At 37.7% G+C, this 24011-nt stretch overlaps 1 protein-coding gene across 3 annotated transcripts in view; it reads right to left on the bottom strand.

Annotated features, from left to right (window-relative positions):
- Nucleotides 1-24011, bottom strand: part of EEFSEC (eukaryotic elongation factor, selenocysteine-tRNA specific) — a 124427-nt gene that overhangs the window by 50965 nt on the left and 49451 nt on the right. For 2 of the 3 annotated variants that reach the window (XM_053989601.1, XM_053989600.1), the window contains exon 5: nt 7298-7939. The exons of the other annotated variant lie outside the window; for it this stretch is intronic. In XM_053989601.1, the coding sequence (XP_053845576.1) occupies nt 7298-7939 (642 nt within the window). The remainder of the gene's footprint in view (nt 1-7297; nt 7940-24011) is intronic. 3 annotated transcript variants of the gene reach the window in all.

The following is a 24011-nucleotide window of genomic DNA, read 5'->3' as shown; positions in this document are numbered from 1 at the left end:
TTGCAACCTAAGCAACATTCTTAATTTATTTTTGTATCCAATAAATAAAACGGTGTATTGGTTGCCTTGCTGACAAACTGATTCCCCCACAGGTGACTGTTACACAACCTCAGAAAAATCAAGACCAGCTGTCCACACACTTGCAAGACTCAAAAGCATGTCTGCATTTTAAATTTAATAATGTAAATAATAACCATAGGTGTTACTCAAAACTTGCAAAATTCTACTACCCAGTCACGTGGAGTATGCCATTCTTTTTCTGGTGAGTGAACAAAACTTTTTTCTTCCTATGGGTAAGAAGGCAGATTCTGCAACTTACCTGGTATACTTTTATGACCAATTTACTGTACTATGTTAATCCATATGCTAGTTAGGAAATGTTGGGAAACATCACCATCCTTTTCTCACCACTGTTTAGCAGAAATGGTATTTCTGTTTAATGGGCAGTAAGCCCTCCCTTCTTGCTTCCCCCACTAAGCTTCTCAAACTCTTTTACTCAAAAACTAAACAAGAGCCAATGCATCTTTTATACTCCTATTTAACAGTGCATTTTAACTAGTGAATGTGCTGTGCACTTCTATTCACCTGATTGCCTTCATCTCTGTATTATTACTGTATTTAGCATACCATCAGCAGCCAAGCAGAACCAAACAAACTCATGTTCAGACTTCAAAGCAGGAAAAATAGTAATTGTGGCGTCTGCATGTTTACAGTAGATGATGGAGTGACATCCACCACTTCTCCCAGCTAGAGTCCCAGAGGGTTCTGCAGACAGCCCAGGTCACTGCTTGTACGTGCAGGCAGCACTCCATCAGATTTCACAGTGTGGCCTTGTTACTCACACTGTGCCCCTATCAGTCTGCAAAGCCCACCTCAGTCACCCAGAAAGCACCTGGCTGATGCAGGGTTTTACTTGCCATGCCCCTGGCATTGCACTGTCACTGTAAGAAAACAGCAGATGCAACATTAGCTCTAGTAAGACAATGAAACGTCCTGTACCTAGAAATAAGTTCGATGGAAGTAAAATTTGATAAATTTTAATTATCTTCATTCATAGCTGCACCATGAAACCACTCAGCAGAAAATTTAAGGGACAATATTTCTGTCACACATACTTTGAAAACAGTCTATAGGCACAACTTTAAATCAAATTCTGGTGTTACAGATATCTGGAAAGGATTAAGTGAAAAAAGTACCAGTGTTGCTTATAAATGATCCACTACCCAGGAATCTTTCCAGACAGGAGTACTCTGGTACTCCCATACTAACCTACTGCCTCCCTGAGCAAAGGTAACCACCACAGAACTGCTCTCATCTCTTAAATGAATCACATCAGATGTTCCTATTCACTCATGGGCAAGTCCATTTTTCCTCCTTTGCACACTCCTTCAGCAGTGTGGTTAAGTGTGTGGCTGAGCTACTACAAACTTGGTGTGTGCTCAACAACTAAATGTGCTGTTTCCACTCAAACATTGCTCATAGTTTTTGAAAACTCACCATTTTCAAAACTGCTGCTTTGAAAATGTCTAGTTCCCCAAGGGACAGTCTGGGTCATTGCTGGTCATCAACAAATTTAATACCATTTTTTCACAGTTCCTCTACCTGTTTACTGGCACTCATCTCCACAAAATCCTATCCTTCTGAAAGGCCAGAAAGATCTGTGAAGTGATGGTGACAAAGACCTTCCCTTTGACCACTCAGGTAATGTACTTGCTCTGACAAAGCTCTTCCTATCCTGCTGGAAGAAAGAGGAAAGAACCCAACACTTTTAAAAGATGTGAAAGATAAGCTTTCTCTCTTCCTTTCAGGCTTCAGAAGAGATGCGCTGATAAAGATCTTGCTAACTCACCCTGCTTTCACTTCTTGCTCTTGCAACAATGTGTTTTCTCCTTGGGGACACTTAGATCACACTAATATGCAAACAATTAGTAACATGTTGTTATTAAGCAACAGGCATCCCTAGAAACTAAACATGCTGGCTATATGATGGCCTCAGCCCCCAGGAGAGGTATGGGCACAAGAAAATGGGCACAAGAAGAAAACTCACTATCCAGCAACCCACAAAAGTGTGAACAAAGTAGCTATGAACAAAACCAGGACATCATGCACCATGATTACCACCAAGGAAAACTGAAAGAGCAAGGCAAATAATGAGAAAGATACATTAAAAACTTTGGAATAGAGAGAATTAATTCATCTCATTGACAGAGGAACACAGATAAAGTATCTCTATAAAGGACAAGCCGATTATGATAGGAAAGCATTCTGCTACACTTACAATGGGAAACCATTCCAGCCAACACATGTATATTTTTCACTACACAAGCCTGAAAATGCAGAAGATGCAGCTCACACTGCAAGACAGACTTTTCCTCCTCCTTTTGTTTCTGTCACAGAGCTACGGATTTACGAGTACTCATGACAATAGGACTCTGTGGCAACCATCCTAAGATAAATCCTGCTCGTGCAAACATTTTCAAAACAGGCAGAATATCTGAGTCATGCAGGAAAGCATGATGCACTCCTACGGTTCACCTTTCAGTTGAAACTCTCTGCACTCAACCCGTACGTTCATGGAAGCCAAAGAGCAAATAATGTGACAAATATAAAGGATTTACTCCAGGAACTGAGTAACTGCTTCATGAGTCAGACTGGAATTAACCTGCAAGGCTGCATAAAGGTTAAGTTCAAAGAAGGTATTTCAGAGATGATGTTAGGATTAATACAAGTCTCTTTGCCCACAAAATTATGAAGAGCTGAACACTGTCTCCAGAAGCACAAGACCAAGGACAACAGTTGCTGTTTAGCTTTGTAATTTGTCTCCAACTCCAGGAACTGCTGACCTGCTGCAGTTCAGCAAGCTCACATCCACGACCAGCACTGAATGCCAAATCAGAGGGACAAAACCTCCTTCACACTCCTTTGCCCTTTTTCCACCAATATTCCCACATTACCCTCCTTAGAGCTGCACTGGTGTTCACAATAGCACTCTCTTTTACCTTTTTATCAGTACAAGCCACTTGTTGCCAGCCTAGCTTTTTCCTATTGAAAGCACATTTGTCAGGCAGCCAAGGGTTTGCAAAAATAAAATGTCCAGAGGGCGACAGTCTCTGCCTCCACATAACCACACCCGAAAGATGCTCTTGACAGAAACTTCCTCCCACTGAAGTTCTCCCCTCTCTCAAGTCCTCTCTGCAAGAGAAAGCTGGACTGGTATTTCACACTGGTTTTGAAACCATTAAGCAAATACAAACCTCTGCTACCGCCTTCTTAGTTCTGATGAAAAGCATATTTTGATTTTCCTTAAAACTCACCATACTTAAACATAAAAAAACCCTTGTGGTCTAAAGTAAAATAGAGCATTCACACATTTTAGTAACAGCTCAAAAATATCAAATGGTATAATACCAGATAAAAACCATTACTGCAGTAGAATCATGCAACATTTTCATAACCAAGATGCAATCCCAGCACCTCAATTTCATGGACTAAGCTGCACCTCAGACAACACTAATTTCTAATATACTGATTTTTCATAAATCACAGTAATACTTATTCCCCTTTACTCTCCTTCCCCTCCAAAAAAAAAAAAAAACAGTAGATGAATAAACAAGGATGCACTGCAGACAGGTAAATACAAAGATTATGATGAGCAACAGCAGTCAAGTTTGATTCTTTCTCTCCCAGTGTTCCACTCAATCCTGGCATTAGAGAAGTAAGATACCAAAAGGGAAAAGTGAGCAGTAAAAAATGCAATGGCAGGGTACTTGAATTTTTGTAGAACATTTTCCATCACTTGATGAGAAAAAACAGGAAGCTCAGGCATGAAATTTCAGTAAACTGTACTACTTGAAGACTGTTTGCTAGCTTAAGTATGATTTTTTAAAAATACTGTGTAGTAAATGCCATATTTTCCATGGATTTGATTTCTATGTGAAACAGGAAAAATGTCACACTTTCTTGTAGAGAGACAAAAAATGTTGGAGAATAAATATTCTTGTTTTATTAAAAAAAATAAACCTTACAGTCCAGAAGGGTGCCATGCACAAGGGGCACACAAGAAAAATACTGTGATGCTGAAACTTAATGAATTTACAGTTCTTACTATTCCATCAGTGTTCTGAAAGTAATCAGAATAGGAACAAAAAGCCAAACCATAAATGCCTGATTTCTCCTGGGTAAACTGGTAGTTCAACTGCAGGGAATTTATTTTAATTCCAGCAGCAAGCAGGGGGGCTTGGGAGACCCCACATCAGATTAGCAGCAATGTTTTACAAATGGGCACTATGGAATTGCCCTGCATCCCAGCTCTGGAAGCATGTTTCCATCACGAAGGGACGTTACATGCCCTGCCTCCCTCTCTCCCAGCCTTTCAGGAAGCTATGAAGCTAATTTTCCCCAGCAGTATTCTCTGAAGGAAAAGTTCACTTCTTGTGAAGGTAACATGTATTTTTTAATTATTATTATTTTATGCCTCCCCAGGGAAGGTGAGGAGGGGGGAGCTTCCTTGCTCAACAGAGAAAGAAATTTTCCTGTATCAGTGCCAAGAATAGACACCCTAAATTCAGCGATCCTAATCTCCAGCCATCCATCAGCAGCAGGGTGGGACCAGCTGATTCAAGTTTTCTATTAGCTGGTGACTTTGTGTACTAAAATAAGTCTCTGTACCACCCAATTGTTCCTGCTGCTGTGCTCTGCAAAGCACAGACTTGAGCAGCAGCTACCTCGGCTGTAAGTACTTCCCCAGCAGGCCCTTTATACCTGGCACCATCCTCTTCCCACCAACCATTCCAAGTCCCTGAGTACTCCTGGGACTTTACACCATGAGCCTTTCCTGCTGTGTTTGCTCCATCATCCCTTCAGCAAGCATAGGGAAAATACTCCAAGTATCTGCAGTACCACAGGAGGCAGAATGTGGGTACAAACAAAGCTGCGATGACAATTGTCCCTTTACAGGGCCAATTAGTATCCATACACACAAATAGGGCACACTGTGGCACAAAGGCAGGATAAAATAATACACCTCCCTGGTCTACATTTTAAAAAGCACAGGAAGATAAAACAGTTCACTAACATAGCCTAATAAATTATTCTGTTGGTCAAATATTAAATAAATAATGTTCATTGGTTTTTGTTTGGGTCAGAAAATAAAGTATGTGTAATTGATTAATGTTATTCCATTATTTACACATTATTCCATTATGTTATTAATGTTATTCCATGATTTGATTTTTATAAAATCAAGAGCAGAATACATAAACTGGCAAACAGTTTGAAAAGAACACTAAATAAAACCAATTAAAATTGTATGACCAGGGCTAACAGCAAGCTGTCAACCCCAACAGACAACTCACACAGTTGGTACTCTGCAAGTTTTTAAGTGCCGTAGATCAATGCCAGGTACTGAGAACAAAAATGAAGAATGTGAGACCAGTTCACCCCAGTTGGAGAAAGGCATCTGTCTCCATGGCTCACACAAACTCCCGTTCCCATTGTTATTGTAAGCCAGGTCTCACTGGATCCTGGCAGCATGGGCCTTGCACAAGCGTATCAATCTTCAGCCAAGATAAAGGCAAACGTTTCATGATTTCAGAAAGCTCCTGAGTGCCAGAGGAATGACACACACACATATTTGGTCTAGAGCTTCTCTGCAGCTCAGAGCCCAGAACTCTTTGGACTCCTGGTTCTAATTCAGTGCCTCCATCAGCCAGAGAGAAAGGCAGCTGGGCGTGTCAAACAAGGGAGACAATACACCTGCTACCAAAATTGTGAAGAGTGACCACAGATTTGGGGTGTTTCAGATAACTCATATAAACAAAGAAAAATTCAGAAAGCTAGAGACATCCCCCTCCTAACTACCTCCCCTTCTAGTGACAAAACTGGCATTCAAAAAACCAACACAATGTCATAGGTCTGTCATTCCTTTGAAATAAAAGGCCTCCAAAATCAGAAGTGAAATATGAGTTTCTCCTTTGAATTTTCTTTTTTTTTAAGAGCTAAAAATTCAATAGAAATCTCAGGAAAAAAGGGAAGAAATACAAATTAGCTATTTGGTCAATTAATTTAGTGAGGCATTTTGAAGAACCTTACTAATCATGCCCTAGCAGGGATCTTCCTACTATTAAATTAGTAAAGCAAACAAACAATATTCAAGGAGTCTGCATTATACATAGCAAACATAGTATCATATGCCAAGTGTTTAGTCTCCTATAGCAAATTAAGGAGAGATATTATGCAATCCTCAACTCAGCTTTATGGAATTTTGAAAAGAAGAATGCTAAACATTTTGTTCAAACAATGAAGCTTTGAGTTAGGAAAATCAAAATTAAAAGAGTTCTATACCCAATATTACCTATCATACCAATATATCAAGTAAACAAATGCTGAAGTTTGGATCAACTTTGTTCACTAAGGGGTAAACAATTAAGTTATTTATACATTGTACATCTCCACCTAAACACTTCATAATGAAAAATTCCACTATGCAATGTATCAACAAGTGATTCTCCACTGCTGACTGAAGGGTAACCACCACCAAGGCCAAACCTATGCCAGCAATGTAACACCAACCACTACAGACAGTGCATCTCTCCAATTCCAATGGCAGAGTACAAACAAATCCCCTCTCATTTTCACTGCAGCTGCTAACTCCTCCAGAAAGCATATCTGTTTTCTGCTACACTGAGATGGGTCAAATACAAACCCTATAGCAGATGATGATAATTATTATTACCTGTGTGATATAGAAATAACATGCATTAGGCATGGCTTAAGTTCACCATGTCATGAACCTGATTCCAACTACAACATGTTATCACTTGTAAGGCATTCTGTAGGAAATTTCTTTTTGCCTACTAAAATAAATGTTTTTATTAAAATGTAAAGATACAAAAAAAAATTATTGTGTTATTTAACCAAATGTCACTTTGTTTTCCACTGTCTTTACATCTTCAATGTACTGCAGACTGTGTAAATACATCAATGGAAACCTGGAAGTTCTGTCATTTAGGAAGGTGCACGAAACCAGTCTCTGGGAGGAACACACTGATCAGACTCCAAAAGGATCAGTGCAAAAACAGCACCAAATTACTCACCACTGCATTGCACTGAATAAACCTGTCACTTTAAACAGTGATTTCTGTTGGCAAGCAGACCAGATGTAATACACTGGGTAACACAGACATTAGAAAAACCTGTGTAAGGGCTCTGGAACATAGCAGTGACAATTCTGCAGCCCACCAACATGTACAGGACAAATATTTCCAGTTCCCATATATAGCACAGAGAGGCAGCTTACCCTTTCCACCTGTCCTTCTTTGTGCTTCTGCTTGTACACTTTCAGCTTTGGAAGGAAAGTCTCTGTGTAGTTCTTGTCTTCCATGCCTTGGAGCAGCACCCCATGGAATGCCAGCCTGCAGGTATTAGCATGAATATCTGTGTCCAGCTTAGAGCCAATCACAAGGCACAGTTTAGGACAAGTGACTGGTTTTTCAAACTCCAGCAAAGCCCACTGTTGTTTTGGGAGCTGGACTTCTCCTGCCTGGTCATTTTCTTTGTTCTCCTCTGAAGAAACTGAGTCCTTGGACAAATATTGCTCTTGATAAAGATAATCTTTTTCAAAATCAAAAACATTTTCTTGAATTTCTTCATTGAAGTTAGCAGGGGCTGGACTGAAAAACATCACTCTTCCCATAACTGTCTCATGACCGACTGTGATGTGGAACTTGGCCTTAGTCTGAAGAGATCCTCGAAAATACTGAATTTTCTTCAAGGAAATTATGGCAGCGTGGATGGTGTGAAGTGAATCTGGGGTGCAAATTAGGCCTCGTTCCAGCAGTTTGGGATCAAACTGGGTCACACAGACACCTACTCTGTCACCCTGCATTGCATAAGTCACAGGAGTATGGAACATCTGCATGGACTTGACCCTCTTTGTCACCTGTGGATGAAAGGGGAACAAAAAGAATGAAACAATTAATTGCACATGAGTGCATCATAAGCACTCATATGCTTATGTCACATGGTATCTGCTTATACTGTGGTCTATCAGCCACACATGACACCCTGCTGTCTTGTAAGACAACTGACCTTCTAGAAGAGTCCACAACTCAAAAAGCAGAAGGCCAACAGTCTGAGAACTCCATCACTTAAAATTACCACATATTTGAGCCTCCTAGCTTATTCTGTTCATGAGACTGAAAATTATCATGACCACAATTGTTGATATTTACATCATCTGTGCTGCCATACCCACAATACTATCTGCAAATAATCAGATATACCCACACCAGGGAATAGCTTAAATATACTCCCTCAAGCATCTGCAGCATCAAAAGTATAGCACTACAGTACCCATTCATGCACCTATGTGTCTGCTTTCCCATCCCTTCCATGAAAATCCTTTCACACAGTTCTTTGACGTGGTTGAATAAACTGTAAAATGTGCAGAGCAAAAAAAAAACTTGTATTTGCACAGCACTAAGCACAATGAATTCTCATGAACCATCACTACAAAATAATCAGTAACACAAAAGCCCACCCCTTCCTAGTCTATAGTATTCCATAGACTAAAAAAGAAAATCCTCAAAGCTTTCTTAGGAAGATTTGAATGCTCATGAACATACAGCTAGCACTGCTGTCACTAAAATGTGGGGCTCCATATCTCAGGAATATTGTAGGAAAACTGAAACACCAATCATTACTTACACTAAAATTTCCTAGATGCTATCAAATTTTGGCCTTAATGAGCTTGCTATTGTATTACTTATTTCAAGGAGAGGAGAAGAATGAAATAAGCTTTTAAAAAGTAGTCTAAGCTCAGCTTGATCAGACTAAACTCGTTTAGTTTAACAAGGATTCATTTTGGGCTTTTTTCTTTTTCAGTTCAGCAAACCTTCACCCTTAATAAGTACCCCCATCCCCTCAAGTTGAATGTAACCAAAAGTTTTTTCAGGTAATATGTTTACGGTGCCACCTGTTGCATTCCTACTAATGCTGGATGCCTGGATAGGTAACCACTCTGCTTCAAGTCCCTACATGAGATATCTTTTAATACTGAAATGATATCTTTGGTAAAAAAAAAAAATCTCCTAAATAAATATTATTATTGGACAAGAGTCCTTAGTACAGAAAAGTTATACACAGCATTTTTGAAGGGCTGAAACCTCAACACTCAGATCCAAGAACAGAACTCTTCATGAGAATGCTCAATTCCAGAGATACTTTTTTTAGTAGGTTTTTATCTACATGCAATAGATTATTCTGTGAATGTGTACAGAACAACAACATTGCTAGGACAGATCTCAACTCAGCATAATTTCTTCTTCTATCTCCCTTTACTTATCATCAATTCTACAGCTATCAAAAAGGTTCATGCCAAATGCTACTGTGCAACTCTCAGCATTCAAGCTTTTACATTCTTACTCAGCTGGAACTATTCTCAAATCAATCTCCAATCATTGCATGTCCCTTAGTAGCCATCTTCTAATCCCAGCCCACCCATTTATCTTTTAACTCCTGAAAATAAAAAAACAAAATATGCAAGCACTGATGAAGAGAATTCCAAACCAAAGGACTGGACTCAGCAGAGCTGGGCTTCATCCTCAGATGTCACACAGCTTCAGAGCACAGCATTTAGGCTGGACAATTCAGAACAGTCTAGGGAACTTAATTATTTTCATCACAAAGCTATTTACTCAGTAATTCATAATACTGAAAATACCAGCTTTTTTCTGCATGGTAGCTGCGATGTATAAGTGGAAACAAAATGATGTTTTTCACATTCTTCTTTTCCACAAATCCTGCTGGCCTGTATGGAGGACATCTCACTTGGCTCCAGATAATCTGTCTATGCCTATTTCCAACATCACCCAGAGGGGAACAAATTGCAGAAACGTAGATCAAAATAGAAGAGCAGATGAAAAGTCTATTGGCTGAACTAAAACCTTCAGTAACTGAAATATAAGGAGGTCTCCAAATAAGTCAGCAATAAATGGTCACAGGCAATATATAGAAAGCTGTTTAAAAAAAAAAGACAATCTAGCAGTTACATGCCTCCTGGAGAATAACACAAAACTTGTATTCCTTTTGGAAATCATAATTATACAAATAACAATACCCACGAGCTTCACCACTACTAATATTGTTTGGGTTCCCTGATCCTCTGGCTGCTAACCAAAACCAAAAGAAACACCCTGTTACAGATTATAATGTTATTATTACAACATTTTTCAAATCAAATGCCACATCAATGCCTGTGAATTCTTGAAGAATCCACAAAATATTATGAGAAGGAGATCAAGAGGTATGTTCATGTAAGAGAAAAAACCCTCACTAAAAATGCCTGAACTAAAGTAGTTTGTCAAGATATTAACTAGTGTCAAAACAGACTTAAAAGGCCCTTGTAAACACTTGGTAGTTTCAGTTTCAAGCATTTTTGAACACAAACATTCATTACTCCTTTAGCTAAACATCCTCAACAATACTAACCATACAGATACATTGGAGAGAAACAATTTAGCATTTACCTCCACCTTTCTATTAACTTCCAAGATTGTATTTTTAAAGGCTGGAAGTAGAGGGGCTTGAATCAAACCTTTCCCAAACCCTTCCTTCTTTCATCCACTACCCCTTCCCTCTCCAGTTTCAATCATTCTATAGTTGCATCAATGGTGATACAAGTAACATTTAAGGACTTCAAGAAGAAAAATGAAACTAAAAAACCCAAGGTTTTCTAAACATGAGTGTTTCGAAGACATTACAAGCAGTACAAGAATGAATCTGTAGTATGAAAAGTACCAGCCCAAACAAATTTGAAAGACTTCTGTGATTTCATATGTGATAATACTGGCAATAAATCCTTCCTCTTCTACAACCATGGATGGGGTCAATAAATAGGCAAGAACTAAGGAATCTTCCAGCACTATCACTCCTCAAAACAAAATTGGAACCAGAAGATGCATAAGAGATCTGTCTACTTCTCTATTTTAAATGAAGTCACAAAGACTTTATTCCAGTTGATAATATTATTTTTTAGAAGTTACCCACCTAAACAGATGAATCAAAGTATTAAAGAAATGGTCTATGTGCATTAATCTGAAATATCTTTTACAGAATTTAGATAACATTTAAGACTAAAAGATGTGATTAGAAAACAAAAAATTGTGTGCATATACTCAGAACACATATTGGCTTTTAATTAGGCATCCATGAAACTTTCCTCAGCCTTATGCCTACTCTCTCCTCTTAAATTAACTCAAATGATTAGGCGCATCTGACATGCAGCTCATAAACAGTGATCAGAAGGAGAATGAAACAAGTACTTTTGAAATATTCACTTCACATGATTAACCTTTTTTCATTGTGATTTACAGTTCTCAACCATAGCATACAGAGCTGGCCTGTGTCAGAATATCAGCTGTGTTCTGCCACATTCCTCAGTGTTCACCTACATTAAACAATACACAATTGCAAAGCATCACTTCCTGTGACAAAAGTCTGCTGTAATTCCTATGTGTAAGATAAACATTGCAGTGGAGTATGGACACAAAAGTATTTTCCAGTGTTGAATGAAGCTCCTGTTAATACAATTGCTTATGGTCTTCACAGTTTCAAATGCCAGTTCAAGAACAGCTTGGATCCTAATTCTCTTTCATAAAACATTATCCTACTAATTGAAAACACATTGAAAATTTGCAGAATCATGTAGAGCTCCACCTACCCCTGCCCCCACCCCCCACCAAAGCAGGTTATTTGTGCTGCCTCCAACTCTCTCCCAGGAGGGAAGCCCTGTACATCATGACTGTGCTCACCCAGAGCTCTCAGAATCACCTGATTTCCTTTTAGCTGGGTCTGGCTTTCACACAGGTCTGCTTGTCCTCAGACACGAGCAGGAAATGCCACTGCATCACTCAACCTACTGAAAATCATTACTTCATGCTGATCTATCCAGTACCCTGCCTCTTTAATCAGCCCATCTATATAGGCTCTAATTGGTTTCTATTATTGTATCTGAAGTTTCCATAAACCTACCAGAGAAAGAACATATTCAAAGCCATTTCTTTTCTCCCCTCCTGTTCTCAGTGACAGAATTGTCAAAGGAGCATAGAGCATAGTATCTTAACTAACTTAACCTCTGTTCCAAGAGAATAAGTTTGTAGGAACTAGAATCTGACCAGAACACAGAGTGTGAGTGGGGGGTGGATTAGATCACACAAAGTGAGTTGGAGTTGCATCTCCTTCAAAAGGTCAGACATGGAACCAGCAGAGAAGTGAATCAGGGAGTTGGTCTGCACCACTGTATCAAATAACAAGAGCCAGAGTAGCTTTAAATCACTGATTTCCTGTTTTCTGAGCAGACCATGAAGATCAGTACAGTATTTCATTCCATTTCACTCTGATTCTGACTGACAGAGACATTTGCCCATGGTTTAAAATATTCCAAATGTAGGGTTTTTTCTTCAAGAGGCTCAAGTACATAAGTAAAATTCATCCTTATTTTGTCTGGCCTTTAAAATACAAACCCAGAAGCACTGAAAAGGGTGCAACTGACCCCCAGTATTAGATTTGTTTCTCTTATGCATATCTAGTTTCCCTATGTAAGGGATCCCTACAAGCTATAACAGAGTTCTAAGCTTTCATATATTTTCTTTAGCTTTACAGCAATGAATTTTTCAAGTAGGGAGTTGGGGCTGGATCACTCAGTCCACCCCTCCAGCACCAGAATGAGGTAAAATACTTCAGAGCACTGTCCTGAGCAACAGGAATTTGTAACTGAGACCAGCTATGACAAATATCCTTGGCATTTCTTTGCATTTATTTCAAGCACCCCTTTTTAGTTCTCAAACTGCTGTCTGGAAAGCAACTTCTATCTTCTATTGTCCATGAAAATTACCCAAGGTCCATTTTAGCAATCCACTCAAAGTGGGAAAAGTAGGCCTTCAGACACAGAAAGTGAACAATATTGAGTGCAACTTTAAAGTGACAGGCTTTACTGCATGTGAACCATGTAGGTAAACATGGAGAACATGGATACCATTACAAAACCTGCCACAAACTTTGCTAAGAAATTCACTCACATTTTGTTTTCTTGTGGCACAGGGGAATTGATTATATTTCAACATATAAATCAAGAGCCACGTGTTGAAATCTTACATAATTTGCAGAGATTTGCTTCCTGTTTTAAATTTTAGTTTGCATAATCACATTAATGTTCCTAAAGCATTATGTAAAAAGGCATAAAAAGGGCGAGAAAGAAGTTTGTATTCAAATGCAGATTAAAAAACACAAAAAAGAAATCAAAAGCACCCAAACAGTTCAGCCCTTGAGATAAACAAATGTATCCAATATATGAGAACTTGTTATTTTAAGACCAAAGGAAAAGCCCACTAAGATTTTCAAAGCAGTTTACTACAGACTAATAGAAAACAGGATACAAAAAAAGTCCACTAATGACTTTTTGCACTGATATGTCAGACCTGTTTTTCCTTTATTTATCCAACTTCCATTAAGTTATCAGCCACATGCCATTGCTCATAGCTTCTTTAGATAAAAACCTAGCCATCCTGCTGCCTCTCAGTGCTGTGAGTGCATCTTTCTGATATGAGATACAGCAACCACGCTTCCCTGTAATGCTGATGAGAAACTGCAAAGCTAAAATAGTCTCAATAATATGTTAGAAAAAATACTGATTATGAGTGCAGTATTTATAAAAGGGGTATTGCATATGCAGTATAAAAAAATGACCCCACTTGAAATAGTGAGGACTCCAACAAGTTTAAAGATAAAAATCACAGCCCAGTCACTAAGAGCTGCATCTTTAAACTTACATAGAAAAAGGAACTGAAATTAAGACAGCCCCATTTCAGCCCTGAGGTTTAAAAATACACCAAGTGCAAGCCTTCCTGAATCAGTACCCTAGCAAGAAAAAGCCCTTTCGAGAAGTATAAGCTGGCCATAGACTGTAGCAAAGTGCCAAATGCACGAAACACCACCTCAGTATCATCCAGCAGGGCATCTTTATAAGCAGAAGGGGAGCAGCAAACTCCCAACTGCATGACCAATAAACAGCATCCCATACCTGTTGCTTCCTCCCTATTGATCTACTACAAATTCATGTACAGAATAAGGTATCTCATCTTCTATCTTCTAATAACCTCTCATGGTGGATCTTGCTTTCAGAAGATACCAAACCACACTGGCCTCTTGTCTGAAAGGCTACCACAAAGGCTAACAACTTTTAGTTTTCAGTCAGCCTGTGTTTAAGCACATCAACTGAAATGAAGCAAAGCTCCAATTCAGTCATAAAACCGCTCCTTACACATAAGCAGATATCTTTCTAAATTCTCTTCTAAACATGAAGAATGTTCAATCCTGTGCTTTATGTGGGATGGCAAAGCCAAATCCCATAGATGAGCAAGCAGCCATTCATTTAGTGAATCTGGTAAACCACTCCTGCTCAAAAGCATTAAAAGGACATATGGGATGTGAAGGAACAAGAGAGCAACAATGAGAAATCAGAAATAAAAAGTCACATCCTCCATTGATATAAAAATAAAACATTTATTTCAAGAAATAATGTACCAAGTATTTTCTAGATTCTCTAAGATGCCTTTTTGGTTCATGCAGTAACTAGTTAGCTCCAAAATTTTAACCAGGATTTCAAATCAGCCTAAATGGAGATAAAACAGGAGGTGTCAATAACACATCATTGAACAGCAAATCACACAATGCAAACTCTGCCACTGCTCAGGTTGTGGAGAGCTTTCTCTTCTGAGTCAACATCACAAGAGCAGTTAGGACCAGCTACAAAGTGTAGAAACCTCCAAGAGTCAGAAATAATTCCAAGTTTGTGGGTTCCAGCAAGATCACGTGGCTTAGTAGCAATTATCTGAAAGACCTAGAATATGTCTAGATTCTATTATTTCTGCATGGCCTCACCCCCATGTGGGAAAGGAATATAGCATCTGGAGAAAAAATTATTTCATATTGAATGATTCTTTTAAATTAATTTTTTTTAAGTGAGTTTTATAAGGGCATTCACCATATGACCACTGTGGTGCTTATGCAACACCACACACGTGCTATCAGATTTTATTTAATATATTCCTCCTTCTGGATAAAATAACACCAGAGCCTGAAGAGCATGCACTAAAACACTAGAATAAAGCAATATAAAAGGAGATACTAAAATCCATTTGGGTTATTCCCTTTCTCAGCATCTAAAATATGACTACACACTCAATATATAAAGAAGCAGGTCAATGATCTTACTCTCATGCAACCCCACTTCAATACCATAATTTTAATTTATATTACATGTATGCTATATTCATGTAGACAGTCACAAATTAAAATAAGATTTTTCAGGTAAACTTAAGTGACCTTCTCTGCTTCAGCAGTCTCCTCTAGCCTTTAAATATACAAACCCAAATTTTTTTCAACAGAACCTAATCTATGCCATTCACAGGTTGGACAAATCTCACTGAATCAAAAAAACTGCCCTCTATTTTCTTCTCATGACTGAGCTGCCCAGAATTCATTATTTACTGTAAACCATCAAATTCCCACTGTATTACATGTAGGCTATCTTACTGGAATATTTGTTTGGTAAACTCCAGTAATCTTGTCACCCTTGTGATATAACATGGCATTACGCCTCACTGCAGATAAATTCAACTGCATCATTAGTCACAATCCAAATTCTCGAGGAAAAAAAAATAACCAACAATGTCCACTTTTTAAGAGGGAATGCTAATTTTTCAGAATTTTTATAATTTCATAGCAATTTTCCTCATTCACAGCAAAGCTTCCAATAAATTGAACCATTTCAGACAACTTTTAACTCACACCAACCCCACTTGAGCCCATCTCATCCCTCCCCAGCTGCCACATGAGAACCTTGTGAGAAATGTTCTCCAAACCTCACTCAGGTCATGACTCCTCTTGGAGTCATGTCCAGAGCACCATGTCTTGGTGCTGTGCCCCAGAAGACAATCAGGCTGCCCAGGCACCCTGCAGCATTTCCCAGTAACAAGTTCTTAACACACTCTTTGGCTCCCACCCCTCACCTCTGCCAAGCCCCACTGCACTTTTATTTTCTCTCTGCTTTACCTCTTCCAAATTTGGGTGAATCTTTTCACACAGGAGAGAACCACGTCCCGTTTTGGTCCTCTGGCCAAAAGAGTCCAACAGTCACACACATTAAATATCTGGCAGGTAGGGAGTAGATCCCTACACCCCCTGGATGTGTGGCAGGATGCAGAAGGCAGACACCTACCATAATCCTTTCATCTCAAAATGACTAAAATATCTGGGGGTTTTGGGGGTTTCTTTTGTAACAAGAAAGGAATAGTAAGATGTTAAGTGTCCTAAATTAAGTGGTACTGCTTGTGCCACCTATCACTACAGATGACAAAGTATGCACTTTAAAAGTATAGTATAATGCCAATGAACTGAGGTAGCAAGTATCTATGCAGAGAATGTCAGACCCATAGTAAAACTATGACACAGAAGCAGCTTAACATTTACATTCCAATTAAAATTTCTGCAACTTATCAAAAATATTACAATAAAACATTTCTCAAAGAAAAAAAAAGTCAAAACCAATGCAAAATTATAGGTTAAAGAAAGGCTGTCTGGAATTTTCTTCTTCCAACAGAACAAAATGATTTTTTTTCCCAAATAGATTTAGGTTTAGAACAATAATAATACTTTTATCTGAAGACTTCAAAGTCACATGCAAAAAAATATATCACAGTAAACACAGGGTTGAAGGTTTTATAGAATTTCTACTGGGTTTTTTCCCCTTCTTCTTTAAAAGAAATTTGTTTACTACCAGTCTTTGAAAAGCATAAAAGGGAGAAAACTATAGGGAAAAGAAGTAAAACTTTTATGTGTAAGGAACACTTGGAGCTTTGTGAGAAGGCTGGTTTTGACAGAATATGCGACATGTAGCCCAATGTGAGTAATATTAGATCTCAAATAAAAATCAGCCCATGAATATACATAATCCAAAAGGTAATTCTCCCAATCTCTGAAATGTAATGGAGCCACTCTAGATCACTGAGGCATGAATATTTACCATATTCAGGCTTTACTGCTCTCGATCTGGGTTCAATTTTGCAAATTAAAATGAAGGCTCTGTGGATAGAGAGATTAAAGAAGAGCACCCCAAAGCCTGCCTGTTTCCTTGGTGTGGTAGCAGTGATCTGGTTACCCTTCTGTTGGGTTATTTCTTTTTACTTATTGGAGTAGTTCAAAAGCAATTGAGAGTGGAAAAGGAGGTCATTTTTGGGTCACAACCTTAGCGTTAAAGGCTCACTAAGGAAAACAGAGTGAACATAAAGCTGCATTTAAAAATAATGAAAAATAATATTTTCAACTCTTTTCACTTCTATTTTGAATGGCCAAGGGGAGAAACAAGAAAAAAGTTATTTGCTCATTTCTTTCTCATGAACAAAGTTCTCCTGTCCTTTCTCTAAAATAAGCTTGTTAATAGAAGCCATGATTTATACAAAATGAAACAAAGGTGATGAATAATTACTGAGAGATCTGGTAGGCTTCGTTAGCTATGGCAAATGTTAACATTAATCGTGATGATTTGTACATTTTCTAGGAAACGCTTGGAATATAAATACAGCAGCACTCAGGTGCAATACAGCAAACAAGCAAACACAACACACAGCAGTACAAATCAAATGATACGGTGCTACTCCTGGTGAATTCCTTCTACTAATTACAATCAAAACAAAGGCTACTTCTGCTAGGAGAAGAAAAGAAAAAGAAAATAATTATGATCAGACGAGTATTTTTTGCAATACTTTTTAGTTTACGAAATAAAAAACAATTGGCATACAAAATCTTTATAGCTTTCCCTCGAGGCAGGATTTTTTTAGTGGCAAATTTTAAAGAGTTCAATTTTCTATTACAAGTCAGTAACAGTGATTAAGATTAGACAAGTAAATTTATATCCTCTGCACTTTTGCAAGTCCTTAGGATACTTGCAAAATCTAAGCAGCTAAGTCTAGAGTAAAGAACAAATGGACTTATCCCTACCACCTTGGAAAATTATAGTAAGCTATTAAAGGAACGAAGCAGTACAGTGAAAGGTTTCATGCAGCAAAAATAAATTCTAATGCAAAGATACCTGGTAAAAAAAAGTCAGGTTTACAGTAATGATTCTGATTACTTCATTTAAATGTATCCAAGGGAAAATGAAGGTAAAAGGCCAGAAAAATGAATGAAAAAAACTGGGGGAAGAATGAAGATACTCCCTCTTCTGAAACTGGAAATAAAGGCAAAATGTAGTCATGATCAGGTAACAAAAACTGCATTTACTATAAAGAGGTGCTATGTGATACCTTATGAAACAAGAAATTCACACTTTTTTGCTTCTGAGCTACGTCATGGTACCAAAGGGTTACTGTGCTTTGAAACCTTCACCAACAGCCTTACTAAACATTTAATATTTTTCTTTCTGCTTTCTTAAAGGCCCCAGATGTGTTCTTGCAGATCAAAAGAGACCAACTTATAAAGTTGAACGAAATCAAGGGCTTTTGTTCCGAGGCATCATTGCTGAACTAATTATTCCTGGATGTTGTTTAATGAAATAGCAGTGCCATATATTAAAACAGTTAACAGGATGAGTTGCGTGAGTTATAGGAAAGGTCTGATCTGGGATTATAAATTTTAGGTTTTCTTCAAAGGAGATGAAACAAACTACTCAAAACTCCCCAGTCTTTTCTGTCACTGAAAGGCTGAAATAAAAGAACCCAAAAATGTATGAAAGTTGAAATATCATTCTACATATTTACGCTTCCCTGAATGATAGAGAACTAAAGATGGGGGAGTTAAAAACCTCCTGAGATTGTCTGCGATGGGGAAATGAAGATCTAAGTTATCCTGTCTATTCCCTGAATGCTACAAAGCACAAGTTAAAATAAATATTGTTAAGTCTTAGAAGAAGCTTCATTTTAGACATACACGTGCAAAACAAGAAAGGACTCCCATCTTAAAGCAACCCAACACAAATAGTTAAGAGAGCAATTAAGTATATTTATTATCAGGAAAAAAGGCAGGAGGGTAGGTAGACAAAGAGGTAGTCCAGCATCAAATTATTAGCAGAACTAGATCTTTCACAGTATTCTGCAGCCCCCAACTGCTCTACTATTTTTGTTAAAATGCATATTTAACTATACTGTTACTTTACTGAGAGAAACAAAAGACGCTTAAGATCCCTAAGGACATCTCAGACTAGGAAGGCAACTTTTCACTCTTATACATTCAGACAATAAACACTTTACTTCCCTACTGATAGTCTCTTCTGTGTTTGTATTTTACAGCCTGACACAGGCCAACCCAACACTTGACACCCAATTAACAGACCTAGGAGCTGGAGGTCCTTATATTGATCACACTAAATGGGATTAGTGTGAAATAAAAAGTTCAAAGGGTCTTGACCAAACTTCACCACAGCCCAGCTGTGACAGCTGCTATGAATTTGTGTATCCAGTGCCTCACATTTTTATTAAGAGGGTTCTGGTGCACAAGAGTTTGCAGCAGCCTATGAGATCATGAAGGTTCACTAATAATGTCAGGCTCTGTAACTGTAGTGACTGACCAAAGAAAAAATCCTCTTGCTTGTTTGCGTAGGTCTTTTTGATTAACTCATGAAAAGGGCCCTCACCTCTGATACAACAAGCACTTACAATAGACAAAGAGTTGTGACTTCTGTGCCTCTCAATGATTTGTTAACTTGTTATCGAAGAGTTGTCCAATTTGAAAAAACCCAAGGTGTGACTATAAAAGAAGTAATTCCTGATACAAGTAGGTGCAAGCACACCTACTAAATTCTGACAATGCCAGACAAGAGCTGTATTCAAATGACAGAAGTACAAACTGTTATCTTCTAAACACTTCTAATCTTCTATTATCTTTCTATTTGCCTAATCCTTTCAACTGTCATCAGGTGAATAAATATTTCTACACTTTGCACCCAGGCATTTCTTACTGGCAGTCCTATTTTAAAACCTTCATCAAGATTGACAGAAATTGCAACTATCATCAGCATATTTTCATGATTCTGAGTACCTATGTGTTTTAGATGAGTATGTGATGGTTGGCTCTCACAATTAAGAGATGTGTATGTTAAGAGAAGCCCCATGCTCCCAGCGCCATCATTTTTCCTTATTCAGTTCTTTGTTTTATTTTGTTAAGGTTTAATAAACTTTAAAACTTAAAATTGAGTGTTGTCTTTCACACTATGCAAATCCATTCTTTATTTAAAACAAGCATCCTCATTTTTCAGTATCAAGTGTCACAGACACCTGTAACAAACATGGGAAATCCACTACACCTCAGGGAAGGGAAGAAGCCCATTGGGCAGAGATGTGCAAGTACCACTGAGGTACAGGGAATGCTCAACAGTCTCTTGGCTAATATGACCTTTACCAAAATATTCACTATACACTATGAACAAAATGCTATTTTGTTTTTGTTAGTGCTTTTATTTATTGATTTGCTTTAGAACACACTCTATCAGAGTATTTAGAACATACTCTATCAGAGTATTTTCTGAGAAATATCACTTCTGGGCATTTATGCATCAATGATAAGGAAACAGTCATCAGTCAGAATAAAGATGGTAAACAGTTGTCAATTTATAAATAATTTTAATCCATTATGGGTCTTTTAAAAGGAAGCTAGATGTGATCTATGAGGGAACCTTAAAAATAGGCTCACTGGGGTTGCAACATGGATGTTTAACAGAGGAGACAGCTTCAGAGCCAGCAGCAAGAATACCTGACAGCAAATTAACACAGACAGAAGCTTGGTAAAAGTAACAGGGGCAACTTGAAACCTATGAAAGAATAGTGAGTAGCCTGTGAAATACCTTTACATGCCAACAGAGTAAAGAACAATTCTTTATGTGGTATTGCAGCACACAAAAAAACAGGTTTTCATTTCCTTTTTGTTTTTTTCTATGTATCTCTTCTGCTCAATTGCTTTCCTCACAGAATCTGTTACTTCCTGTCCTTTGGGTCTCGGGACTGTAGCTGCCAAATCACACCTGCTGAGACAACCTTCACTAAAATGACCAATGACATTTCAAAGTACCACAATTAGGCTTTGAAATTAACAACCCAGGACCCAGAGAAAATTTCCATATTACTACTTGACTCCACTCAAGCTGAAAAACTGCAAGTGTCACTCCCTTCCAAGTCCTGAAAGCTAGAATCTTTTCTTTTTAAATTAAAGTTGAAATTACATGTAATCCAAAGCGTGCAGGCCACAAAAAATTCTATGAGATGACTGAATCCAGTCCAAAAAAGTTATCTAGCCTATCCAGCAATGCAAAAAAATTTCATTATTAGAAACTAGATAGTTGGGATTGGGTGTTTGGAATTTTTTTTTTTGGGGGAGGGGGGGGTGGGGCAGGGGGCAATGTATTTTAAAAAGTTTCATCAGATCTTTTAGAAGTACTTCTTCATGATCAGGCTTCCTTTTCTGCAGATTTTTTTCATCATAGTCACTAGCTCTCATTGCTCCAATATAGCAAAAAGCACTGTGCCTTCCTAGGTTATCACTTTATTTTCTCTGTGTTAAAAGTTGCATTAATGTTCATCTACAGTAAAAAGAAACATAGAAGATACATCACAGTGAGACTGCAACATCAGTACCTGGAAACTGCATAAAGATATAATTAGGGATGCACCATCCCAGTCCTGTATAACTTTTCTAAAACAATGCAAGAGGCTCGGAAAGAAAATATAATTTCATTGGAAGTGACTGAGCACATTTTGGAAGTAAAATGCCTACTAGAAAAGCCTATGACTAAGTCCAGAGTGAATCTGAAACTAGAACCTGACCATATCATTTGAAAGAAAAACATCAGTGTTAGAAAATCTTGCTACTACAGCCAATGCTCATTAGAGAAAATTAAGTCAGCAAGTTGGTACAACTGGTGGAATTTTTATCACTGTCTTTCAAGACCAGGAGTGCAAGAAAGATAATTTAAACATAGATGAGGCCAAAGATAAACAGAAAAATAAGAAAAACTTTTAACTTGGCCAGTAAGTATACCAAGTTTCTCAAGTCTCTCTAAGGAGATCCTTGCTTCAAACTGAAGAGACTGAGCTTCAAGAATCAGCAAAACAAAAATGAGAAAAAATATACATGCAATATTTAAGCATACATTTATATCCCACTGGCTCTAGATTCTATGTGTAACATATGCACATTTCATATTCCTTCAGAACATTAGATTTAGAGGACAAAAGTTTTTGCATCAAGTTCGACAAAACAGCTGCCATTAGTCCCTTAACAATTTCATTTTTCTGTCTTTCTTAAATGGCAAAATATCATTGTACCAATGAAATATTCTCTGGTCAGCCACCATAAATTTTTGCATACACTTTGGATATCGTATTTTAAAACTATGATAGTTTTTTTTCCCTTTTACTACAAAAGGTAGGTACCACATTGCCTTTGGGGTTTTTTTCATTTTATCAAAATGGGATAAATTGCACAGATAGTTTAGAAAACATCCCATCTCCTTATTGTTATGAAAATATTATTTAAAATCCCAAAAGGATGCTAATATTTAACAAAAAGCATAGGGTTAGCCTATGAGGATACCAAATCTGACAAGTTATCGAAGGCAAAGACTTATTTCAGTCATTTCAGAAGAAAAACATGAAACCCCAGTACCTTACCAACCATGCAACAACAGAAACGAGGTTGCAATGAATTCCAGTCTAACCTTCAATAGTGGATTCCAGTTACCATGCTCACAGGAGAAAGAAAAATATTGACAAAATATAACACCATTTTTCAGATAAAACAGTAAATGCTGCCATAGAAAACATTGCAAAAATGTACATCTACAAAGAAAATCAGGTTCCCACCCAAACTTCACTCATTTTAGTCTTGTTAGACCCCTGGTATGTGAAGGGATCAGCTCTCACTCTGCACAGACACAAGAGATTGAAAAAAGGATGCTAATGTAAGGTTTAGCAGCAAATAAATAGCTTTGCTGTTATAAATTTTAGTAGAACATCATTAGTTAAACTCAGTGGACTTTGTGGTTTAATACACATTCAGCACAAGTCATTTTTCTACAAGCCTTTGGCTCCATCTGCTGACTTTTAATATTAAAAATAATTGATGAGGTTGAAAACACTCATGTTTTTGGAACATGTAAATCACCTACATTTTTGTAAGTGAGATTCAAAAGGTACAACTGAATACCCCAAGTGTGTGGTCCTGTAAATTTGTCTGTTAAAATTACCTTGAAGAAACAACATTCAAGCTATTGGAGTGAGCCTTGGACGTACAAGGGGTAAACAAGTTTTGCCTGGGAGACTGGCTGGAATCAGACTTAAACAACAGGTAAACATCTGGAAGTTTCTACCATAGAATCACCCAGCAATTAAGTACAAACCTGAGAAGTGAGATTCTGAGCAGACTAATAAAAAGAATCAAAAATCTATAACAAAACCCTTGTGAGAGCTCACTGGAGACATTTGCTCAACACCTGCCTGTGCTGGTTTCAGCTTCTCCCATTTGCAGAGAGATGTCTGCTTCAAAGAAACTAAAGCTTGTTTTATTTATGAACAAATAAAAAAAACCCATAAAAATAACTCTGCAGGTTCAAAAGCACACATATTTGCCTGTTCCAACTCTGATTTATTTTTCATTATTGCAGAATTCTGACCATTATCAGAGCACTAGGTAGAACTGCCACATAATCGTATATGAGAAATGCATCTAATATGCTCTTTAAATGTAACAGGGGAAAGTCTTAGTCCCAAAAAAACCCCACATTTATGATACTTCATTGGCCTTTTTTACAATTAAACAACAAAATCTATCATTAAATCACAACAGTCCGCTTTATATTAACACTGAGCTCTTGTGGCCCCAAATTATTTGAGTGGTAACTGGGATAATCAGCATCTCTGGGAATTTGTTTTCCTTTGTGACTTGAACTTTTAGTATTTGTATTAGAAAAA

Source organism: Vidua macroura, chromosome 13 (genome assembly GCF_024509145.1).
Source record: "Vidua macroura isolate BioBank_ID:100142 chromosome 13, ASM2450914v1, whole genome shotgun sequence".
Classification (NCBI taxonomy): domain Eukaryota; kingdom Metazoa; phylum Chordata; class Aves; order Passeriformes; family Viduidae; genus Vidua; species Vidua macroura.
Note: the sequence above shows the minus strand (reverse complement) of the source record. Positions and strands in the feature narration are given on the sequence as shown.